We start from the raw sequence: 10,381 nt of genomic DNA, 5'->3' as shown, positions 1-10,381 counted from the left end.
TTTTTTTTTTTTTTTTTTTTTTTTTTTTGAGTTGAAGTCTTGTTCTATCATCCAGGCTGGAATGCGATCTTGGGTCAATGCAACCGTGCAACCTCTACCTCCTGGGTTCAAGCAATTGTCCTGCCTCAGCCTTCTGAGTAGCTGGAACTACAAGCCCTTGCCACCACTCCTGGCTAATTTTTATATTTTTAGTAGAGATGGGGTTTTGCCATATTGGCCAGGCTGATCTCGAACTCCTGACCTCAAGTGATCTGTCCTCCTTGGCCTCCCAAAATGCTGGGATTACAGGTGTGAGCCATGGCACCCAGCCCATTCATTCATTCTTCATTCATCAAACATTATGGAGGACCCCAAAACAAATAAGGAATAAAACACATTTCTTCCTCTTAAGGAGTTCTCAATTTAAGCACTTGTGTATAGAAGGGTCAGATAAATAAGATATTTTATAAGTGAGCTCAATAAATACTACAATCATGGACCCTCATTTCACTGGTGAAAAATCGGAAGGCCTGGAAAATAATATAACTTTCCAATATCACAGAGATAGCTAGTAAAAAAATCCAAAATCACACACACAGTTGGTATAGTCAAATTTCTTGACACTGAGAAAAGGATTCTTTCTACTCACTATACCTAAATTTCCTAAGTCAACAAAAATCAAAATCCAAGTCAAAATTATCTTGATTGGCAGTCATCATTTGACGGTAGTACCTTTCCTGTTATAAATGCAATCTGCAGAATTGGAAAATGTAAGCTAACATAGCATACTCCTCTTTTGGAAATATTTTTAATTAAGTAGAGCCAGTGAAATTTTTTAACTTTTTAAATTTACCAGAGTTAGATTTCAGAATCTTAGTGCTTAAGAATCCAAATAATTATAGGAGCTAATGGATTAGGTTCTCATTCTGTGCTGGCTACTATGCTGAGTACTAACCATGAATTTTATCATTGAATCCTGTGCACAGTTCAAAAACGTAGTGACCGTCATTACTTCTATTTATTGGGTGAGGAAACTTGCTTAAACTTACATATCTAGAAAGCAGAAAGACTGCGCTTTGAACCAGGAAGTCTGACAATACTGCTAGGATTGTCAACCACTCTATTCCTGACAAAACCTAAGAGGGAAGCAAGAGGTGATTAGAACTGAAGGATAAGCTAATATTTTCTTTCTTTAATGATGAATCAACCAAATTTCAATAAGTTGATATTAAAAAAAAAAAACCCCAAACATCAATATATTTGGCAAAATGACATGCTGCCTTACTTAATTCTCAGACCAAATCTGTGGGGTGATGTCATCATCCCCATTGCACAGATATAGAAATGGAGCTTGAAAAGTTTGGCACATGTCCAAAGTCACACGGAAGTAGCAGAAGCAGAGTTCACAGAAGTTGATGTCTTCTTGGCCTGTCATCTGGGGAAAAATTAAAAGGAGATATAAGTAGAAGAAGGAAATGAAATCAACACAGATCAATCAGTACCAAATATCATTAATTTGAAGACCTAATGTTTAAGTAATTTGACTCATTTATGTTTATTTTCCTCCGATTTTTCTTATATATGGTATTTTAATGTATGAACTAGTATAAAGGAAATACAAGGCTGGGCGCGGTGGCTCACGCCTGTAATCCCAGCACTTTGGGAGGCCGAGGTGGGTGGATCACGAGGTCAAGAGATCGAGACCATCCTGGTCAAAACGGTGAAACCCCGTCTCTACTAAAACTACAAAAAAATTAGCTGGGCATGGTGGCACGTGCCTGTAATCCCAGCTACTCAGGAGGCTGAGGCAGGAGAATTGCCTGAACCCAGGAGGCGGAGGTTGCGGTGAGCCGAGATCGCGCCATTGCACTCCAGCCTGGGCAACAAGAGCGAAACTCCGTCTCAAAAAAAAAAAAAGGAAATACTATATTTCTTTGGCTCATTCTGTCATTTCAGCGTGACCAAATGTTACTTGAAGATGTATTACCTGTACAAGAGGATGATTCTTTGATGTCTTCACATCCAATTGTTGTCACCGTGACAACCCCTGCTGAAATAACATCTGTTTTTGACGGAATATCCTACAGCAAGGTGGGGGAAACAGAGCATTGTTTTGAATGCCTTCCTGTTTAGTGACTTTTCTTTTAGTAGGTGCCTAAGAATGGTAAGAATGACCACACTGTGCCAGTGAGCTTCGGAAAACAGTGTAGAACTTATTCTGAGTGCTGAATATTCAATAGTTTATGCTTTTCGGTGGAATTTAGTGCTGGTCTTGTCACAGGATTTTAAAAGAGATGTTTAAGAATTTCTCTTTACACATTTGTTTATAGTTGTTTTCATTCTGATAGTTGAATATTTAGACTTTAAGCATCACATTTCAAATTGTTTGATTTTTAAAAACACAATAAATCCTTTTCTTCTATGTGGTCAACAGGAATTGCCACATATGTGCACAGCCTTTCTAGTATAACCTTTTAGTGCTTGCAATAAACATTTACATCCAACTCAGAAGGAAATATTTGTATTCCTTTTTAGAAGATGTAAAGATTATTTTGTTAGCATATTGTAGATGAGGCTTTTTTCTCCACTAACATTTTATGAAAAGTTGCTGAAAATCTATAACTCCAAGATTTATGTGACACATTCTGTCCCATAATATTTCATATAGTCTCTCCTTCAAATATATTCCATATCTGTATGTAACATAACTTAAATTTTTATTTTAGTCATTTTCTACCTCAGCTTCTCATGGTTTTCCCACTACACTGAGGTGCTCAAAAGCTACTGCAAGCGAATACATTTTATTATCATGAGTGATACCTAAAGTTTTATTTGAGTCAAAATATTATAATTATTAAAATGAATACTTGAGTGAAAACAACTTCTATGTATTAGTATTTGAAATTTGTAGCATCAAATTTTTTGACCTTCCCTCTCATATGATTCCCATAGTGTATGTTCATGCTTCTTGAATTCATTTTTTCTTTTACATTATGATTCTTTTTATATTTATATTAAAATGAAAATTTCAAGTCCACTTAAAGCCTATTCTAATTTTTCACATGGGAAAAATTTAAATTTATTGAATCATTTTTCCCCATAGTCTTAGATACTTCTCGGGTTGAAGATATTACATCCAAGATACAGAAACGTTTCTAGGCATTTAGCTTTCTAAATAGGTACAAAATTAATTTATAATGCCTAATAATTTACAGTAAACATCTAACGGGTGGGGGGCAATGTTTTCTTCATTCAGTTACTTGAAAATTGATTTAAAATATTATACATTGTGCATTTCAGTACTAATCTTATAACACATTAAAAGAAGGTACAGAGCCGAGGTCATCATTCTTCAGATGAAAGAAAAGCAAATAAGACCACTTCGAAGAGATTGTATGCTTAAATGATGTATCCATGTATATTAAGCTATTTGACTAGATAATTCCTTGTCTATGTACTTCCTTTTGCTAAAGCTAATTCTTATTTTTAAGTATGAAAACATATTTAATAAGTTGGCAGAATTTTACCCTGAAACTACTTTCCTTATTCATCAAAGAACCTGGTTTTTCAGACTACTGTTATTTCTCTTTCATTAAGAAAGCCCCATCTGCTGGTTTATTTGGGGAAGTGCAATAATTATGTGAATCTGAAGTCCCTGAAATGATGTCCGTTTTAGCAATTTCTCTTTACCTTTTAGTTATTTTTGAAGCATAGATACAAAGGCTGTGTCTATGTATCATCCTAAAATCACAGAGCCATATAATTTAGCAGAATCGTTTTGAGGAACTAATCTCACAAATATGATCATGAAACACTAGTTGCAATAGTAGTAACCGATAGTTGTTCCGTACATGGCCTTTATTAGTGTCATTTGTCATTTTTTCCCCATTGTAGGGAGCTTCCATTTTGAGAATGCTTGAAGACTGGATACAACCAGAGAATTTTCAAAAAGGATGTCAGGTATGATTTATCACTTTTAGTGATACCAAAAGTAAACTACATTGATACATGGCTGGTGAATGTTAAGATATGGATAATTTCCATTTTAATCTCTTTACTCAGGCACAGATAACATAGCAAAAGATAAAAAGGTGATTTTACATCCAATTGAGTACCTACATGGTATCTGTAATGATCATTTAGCAGAAGTCTCATGGAGAAGTTGAAACAGATTACTTAGTTATTTTTGATACCCCTTACATGTGCATTAGTCAGCTTGGGCTGCCATAAGGAAATACCATAGACTGGATGGCATAAAGGACAGAAATGCATTTTCTCACAGTTTGGAGGCTGGAAAGTCTAAGATCAAGGTTCTGGCCAATTTAGTTTCTGGTAAAGTCTCTCTTCCTGGCTTGCAGATGGCTGACTTCTCACTGTGTGTGAGAGAAAGAAAAAAAAGAGAGAGAGAGAGAGAAAGAGAGAGAGCACACACTCTGGTGTCTCTTTACTGGTTCCATCATAAAGGCACCAGCCTCATGATCTCATCTCAATGTGATACCTCCCACAGGCTTCGTTTCTAAATACTATATTGGGGGTTAGGGCTTATATGGATTTTAGGGAATACAATTATTTCCATAGCAACATGATATAAACATTAAAATCTATCTATAAAGGTCATCCCTTATACTGAGTATAAGACTTTTCCCTTGTTACTAGATTAGAAAAGATCAATATTAATATGCTTATTACAATGGAGTAAATGAATAAAGAGGCTTACTTCCTTTTGGTAACAGAAATGACAATAAACTTTCTGAAGCATTTCACACATCCCACTTAAGCATATTACTCCAGGAGATGTTTCTGTTTCATTTTCGTTCTCACAGACATGCCAGTCGTCCCAGGTTTGTTTTTATATTTAATTTTATTGAAGTAGCTGCAATGTGTCCTATAACTTCCCTCTCTGCAGGTTGACCCCATTCCAGCCTAGAAGTGAAGTTCTCTTCCTACTCTTTCCCTTCCACCTCCATCCTGCCTACTGTGATGACCTAGGTAGTCAGGCGGAGCAGTGCTGATGGTCTCCATCCCAGAGAGCAGAAAACAGGTCAGAGAAATGCCCCCTGCTGGCTGCCATGGAAAGTACTTCTTCTGGATGTGATTCCTCGGGAGAAGTTCATCATTCCCATAGATGTCACTCCCACCTAGCCTTCTTATGTGGCATTTAGCCCTCTCTACACTACTCTAAAAGAAAACGACCCCCTTCTATCCAATAGTAAAACACCTAGGTGATTATTACAGTGAGAAATAAAGTCAAGATTTAGGAAATTTGGGAAGTATATTAGTATATTTTAACCCTTTGTCTATTAGTAAAATATTTTGTAGAGATATTAGGTGTGAAGAGAGAAGCTATATGCTTGTGTTTATGCATACATGAGAACATATTGTAACTTTTCCATAGGCTTCAAATTTCAATTTTATCATGTCTTCTCTCATTGTAAGCATTATTATTATTAAGACAGAGTCCTGCTTTGTGTCCCAGGCTGGAGTGCAGTGGCATGATCTTGGCTCAGTGCAACCTCTGGCTACTGGGTTCAAGTGATTCTCATGTCTCAGTCTTCCAAGTAACTGAGATAACAGACACCACCATGCCCAGTTAATTTTTGTATTTTTAGTAGAAATGGGGTGTCGCCATGTTGCCCAGGCTGGTCTTGAACTCATGAGCTCAAGCAATCCACTCGCCTCGGCCTCCCAAAGTGCTGGGATTTACAGGCATGAGCTACTGCGCCCGGCCCATTGTAAGCATCTTTAATCAGGAATTCTGTGTTCTATATCTTTGCCTATACTGCAGGGCCTAGTTTAATTACACGTATTAAGTCATCCTGAAAATGTTTATTAAACAAATAAATGAGTGAATAGTCTATAATAAATTATACAGAACGTAGAAATAAAGAAAATTAATTTACAAAAATTAAGTTAAAATTTGATTTGTATAGTTTGGTTCTAAATTAAATTGTAATTAATAAATAACATACTTTTGGCATCTTTGGAGCTGACTTCAAATTAAATAATCTTTCATATTAACTTTTATAGGAAAGTATAAAAAGAGTCCTTAAAAGTGAATAGCTATCCTAATAATTCAATAAAACTGTTATATTTCCTTTAACCCAGTATCCATATTATAATTTTTTAAAAAAAACAGTTTTGTCTAAAACTAATAATTCTCAAGTTAAAAGTCTTCCTTTACTCTAAATGTGATCACAGATGGTGCTAAAAACTGAACTGGGAAGAATTGATATTAATATTTCATACCATTATAGTGCTATGGAATGAATTTACACAAAAATACCCAAACATTATTTTCCTTCAATCTTCAAACACTAGCTAATATCTGAAAGTATATAATCGATATAGGCCACATCCAATAAACCTTCAAACCAACTGGAACATAGTTCTATAGTTCACATAGTTTGAGCATCCCAACAATATCCTCCTTGAGTTGCCATCATCACTCTACGATTGTTGCCCTTAAATCCTACAGCCTATGAATGGGAGTTCAAGGTGTTTCAGTTGCAAATACTAACTTTCTGCCCCAAGTGACTCTCTCTTAGCTAACCTGGCATGGCACTAAATCTAGAGGTAGTCAGTTGTCTATTCTCTTTCATGCTCATCACCTTGCCCCAGACTCAACCTCACACAGCAAAATAGGTGCAGGATGGGGGAAATAAGAGTAAAATTATCAACTGGAAGATCTTTAAGGGTGTACTTGTTCATTAGAGACATAATAAAAAAAGGGCCATTCATAGCAATATGTGGTCATGAAATAGAAACTGAGAAATACATCCTTCCTTTCTTTTTCTTCTAGTACCAGTAATATTGTTGATAAGACAGGAATGGCTCAGCTGGAAAACATCTTTTCCCTTCCTGGGATACAAATAACAGAAACATTGTTCCTTTCCTTTTGTGCTCACTGGCTCCATCTGATGATGAACTATGACCTAAGTCTTCATGTAATTTTGACTTGAATGACTACATGATTATTCAAGGTGAAGAGGGAAGTGTCTTCATATAGAATATTCAGAAGCACTAACCTAGACAATATAAAATTAGTACGTCTTAATATGCTGATTACAAAAATGTCCATTCAGCCTCCGGTTCATGAGAAGCAAGAGACTGCAATTTCAAAAACAGTAACAATAAGAACAGTGATGAAAACCACAAACACTGACCCAGGATTCAGAATTCTCCTCATCGTAATCTCAGGCAAATCTCTCTACCTCTGAAGGGACCCAAGTAGTTAGGGGGAGCAGTTCCTTCACCTCAAAATGTGGGAGTCCTATTAAATAATATTTAAAGTCCCTTCTAGTTCCACGATTGATGTTCCTAAGCTCAAGACATTGTGAGTACTCAAACTCCCCTAAATTAATTTTAAAAGATACTATTCAATAGAAATTGCCATTAAAATATAGCTATGGTTACAATTATTACTATACCAAGTATTCAATTTTTATTACTTAAAAAATATTAGACATTTGATGTACAAAATATTCAATTATTTTGTTAAGATATGATGAATGATTTGTGCAATTCTCTGTAATGAATTGCACAAATTCATTATGCAAACTTTAAAATGATGGTTTGCGGGCCGGGCGCGGTGGCTCACGCCTGTAATCCCAGCACTTTGGGAGGCCGAGGTGGGTGGATCACGAGGTCAAGAGATCGAGGCCATCCCGGTCAACATGGTGAAACCCCGTCTCTACTAAAAATACAAAAAATCAGCTGGGCATGGTGGCGCGTGCCTGTAATCCCAGCGACTCAGGAGGCTGAGGCAGGAGAATTGCCTGAACCCAGGAGGCGGAGATTGCGGTGAGCCGAGATCGCGCCATTGCACTCCAGCCTGGGCAAGAAGAGGGAGACTGCGTCTCAAAAAAAAAAAAAAAAAAGTTTGCTGCTTCTCCGCTTCCTTTGCCTGCCCTCTGGTGGTAGTGCCAAGAAGTGAATTAACCAGAAGAACAAATAGGGAGGCAGCATTCTAAAGTGGCTTCACTCCTCTTCCAGGCTTCTTGGAGTCCTACTAATACTGTTTTATCTCTATGCCTGAAGAGAAAAGGAATTTAGAAGGTAACATGATCTAGGTACAGCACCCACTGAAAACTATAGCAACTTAGAGTGAAAATGATATGTGCAAAGTTAACATTAAGAACACTGAAGATGGTTCCATTTCTATCAAAGACCTCCACTTTCATTCAGGTCAATTCTAGAAAGCAGCAGAGGAGTAATACAGCAGGAACTTTGGGAAGTTTACTGGCAAACCCCAAGTGGCTCCCAGTTATGGGATTAAAAGACTGGGAATTTTTTTCTGGGGATAAATCACACTATATTTAAAAACTCACATACAGAAAGAGGTTTTGTAAAGAAAATTGCCAAAAGGGAGAGGCTTCAATCTAGAAGACTTATACTTTAAAATATTTGAAGAGTGAAGACTTACGCCTTACAGTGAATACTGTTCTCAATTCATCCACCATCACCACCATCATCATCATTATTATTATTCAAAAGGTTGTATACTTATTTCCTTAGAGCAGAGGTCAGCAGGCTACTGTCTGCAAGTCGAATTTAGCCCACCATCCCTATATATACTTTTAAGACCTATAAACTAAATATGGTTTCCATATTGTTAAATGGTCGAAAAATCAAAAGAAGAAGAATATTTTATGATACATGAACATTATATGGAATTTGAATATCAGTGAGACAGCCATGTCATTCATGTACGTTCTGTCTATGGCTGGTTTTGTGCATTGGAGGTAGAATTGAGTAGTAGGGGTCCGGTTCATCTCGTGAAAGTATGAGAAAAGCAAACATTGACTTCTAACATACTTATCTTTTACACACAGATGTACTTGGAAAAATACAAATTCAAGAATGCAAAAACTGCTGATTTTTGGGCAGCACTAGAAGAGGTAAGCAAGAGTATATATCCCCAAATAGTTCTTTGTGTGATTTACAAATGGCTTACCAATTATTTTCTAATCTTACTATTCTATCCTTTTAGTTTCTCATATTTGTTAATTAATTAATCTCCATTTTGTTTCTAATCTTAGGCAAGTAGGCTACCAGTGAAAGAGGTAATGGATACCTGGACCAGACAGATGGGTTATCCTGTGCTTAATGTGAATGGTGTGAAGAATGTTACACAGAAACGCTTTCTGTTGGATTCAAGAGCGAATCCTTCTCAGCCTCCTTCAGATCTGGGGTAAGGCTCTATAATGCGTTTGAAAAAAAAAAAAAGCAGAAATTTGGCAGAAATACTGGTCATTCATTTATATCCTGTTCATGAGTATATGATGGATGAGTGATACATAAGTATACATGTATGAGTGATACATGCCGTTAGGGTGACAAGGGATTCAGAAATAGCCGAGTGACCTCCAGGTTTGAAATGGTGGGCAGAGCGCACACATCCATGTCCTGTTCTTCACAGATGCTGAAGAGAGGAATGGAAGTACCGAAAGAAACAAGCCTACAAGAGTAAATAAAATAAAGGGGAGGGGGAGTATGCATCACAGAATTCTGGAAGAAGAAAAGCAGAAGCAGAAATACAGACTGAGGAAAATACAACCAGATTATAATAAGGGAGCTTCTTTATCCCTAGACAGGTTCTAGGTTCAATGTCAACATGAAGACTGAAGTGAAAGAGGGAGAAGTGAGGCTGAAAACAGGGCACTGAATTGAAAGTCTAGACTCAGGACAATTGTGCCAGGTGGACCACCCCGCACGCCTACTTTCTCTCTGCCCCTACCATTTCTTTCTCTGTATGAGCTCTCAGAAATCTGGCAGTGACCCCAGGCAAAAATACAGTAGGATTCTTTCCCAAAGAAATTGACTAGGACAGTAGAGGAGAGCTAAGGATTTCCATTTGGTTGAGACTCCCAGAGTAAAGCTTTCCTCATTATGGCCTTTGCAGGATGGTTGAGCTGGGGCTGACGGTACCCCTCATACATGCACAGAGGTCCCAGTCAGCAGAGAAACTGATTTCAAAAATACAACTCCCTTTAGCCCGGGCAACATAGCAAGACTCCATCTCTACAAAAACATTTTTAAAAGGCACTGGAGTATGGTAGTTCATGCCTGTAGACCTAGGTAGTCAGGAGACTGAGGTATGAAGATGACCTGAGTCATCTCAAGTCAGGAATTTGAGGCTGCAGTGAGCCATGATCGCACCACTGCACTCCAGCCTAGGTGGCTGTGTATGTGTGTGTGTGTGTGTGTGTGTGTGTGTGTGTGTGTGTGTGTATGTGTGTGTGTATATATATATATGTGTGTATATATATGTACAAACACACACATATATATACACACACATATACACACACACATATACACACACACATATATATACACACATATATATCTCCCTTCTTGGTAATAAAGAGAATACATATCAGCCGTCAAGAATCAATTTAAT

At 37.2% G+C, this 10,381-nt stretch overlaps 1 protein-coding gene across 1 annotated transcript in view; it reads left to right on the top strand.

The window, feature by feature from the left end:
- ENPEP (glutamyl aminopeptidase) overlaps nucleotides 1–10,381 on the top strand; it is a 90,384-nt gene that overhangs the window by 37,138 nt on the left and 42,865 nt on the right. The window contains exons 7-10 of the mRNA XM_032254748.1: nucleotides 1,936–2,070; nucleotides 3,874–3,939; nucleotides 8,811–8,876; nucleotides 9,018–9,169. Coding sequence (XP_032110639.1) covers nucleotides 1,936–2,070; nucleotides 3,874–3,939; nucleotides 8,811–8,876; nucleotides 9,018–9,169 — 419 coding nt within the window. The remainder of the gene's footprint in view (nucleotides 1–1,935; nucleotides 2,071–3,873; nucleotides 3,940–8,810; nucleotides 8,877–9,017; nucleotides 9,170–10,381) is intronic.

The sequence above is a fragment of the Sapajus apella genome, unplaced genomic scaffold, assembly GCF_009761245.1.
Source record: "Sapajus apella isolate SASKATOON/1434 unplaced genomic scaffold, GSC_monkey_1.0 scaffold87, whole genome shotgun sequence".
Classification (NCBI taxonomy): Eukaryota; Metazoa; Chordata; class Mammalia; order Primates; family Cebidae; genus Sapajus; species Sapajus apella.
This window is presented reverse-complemented; position numbering and strand designations above follow the sequence as displayed.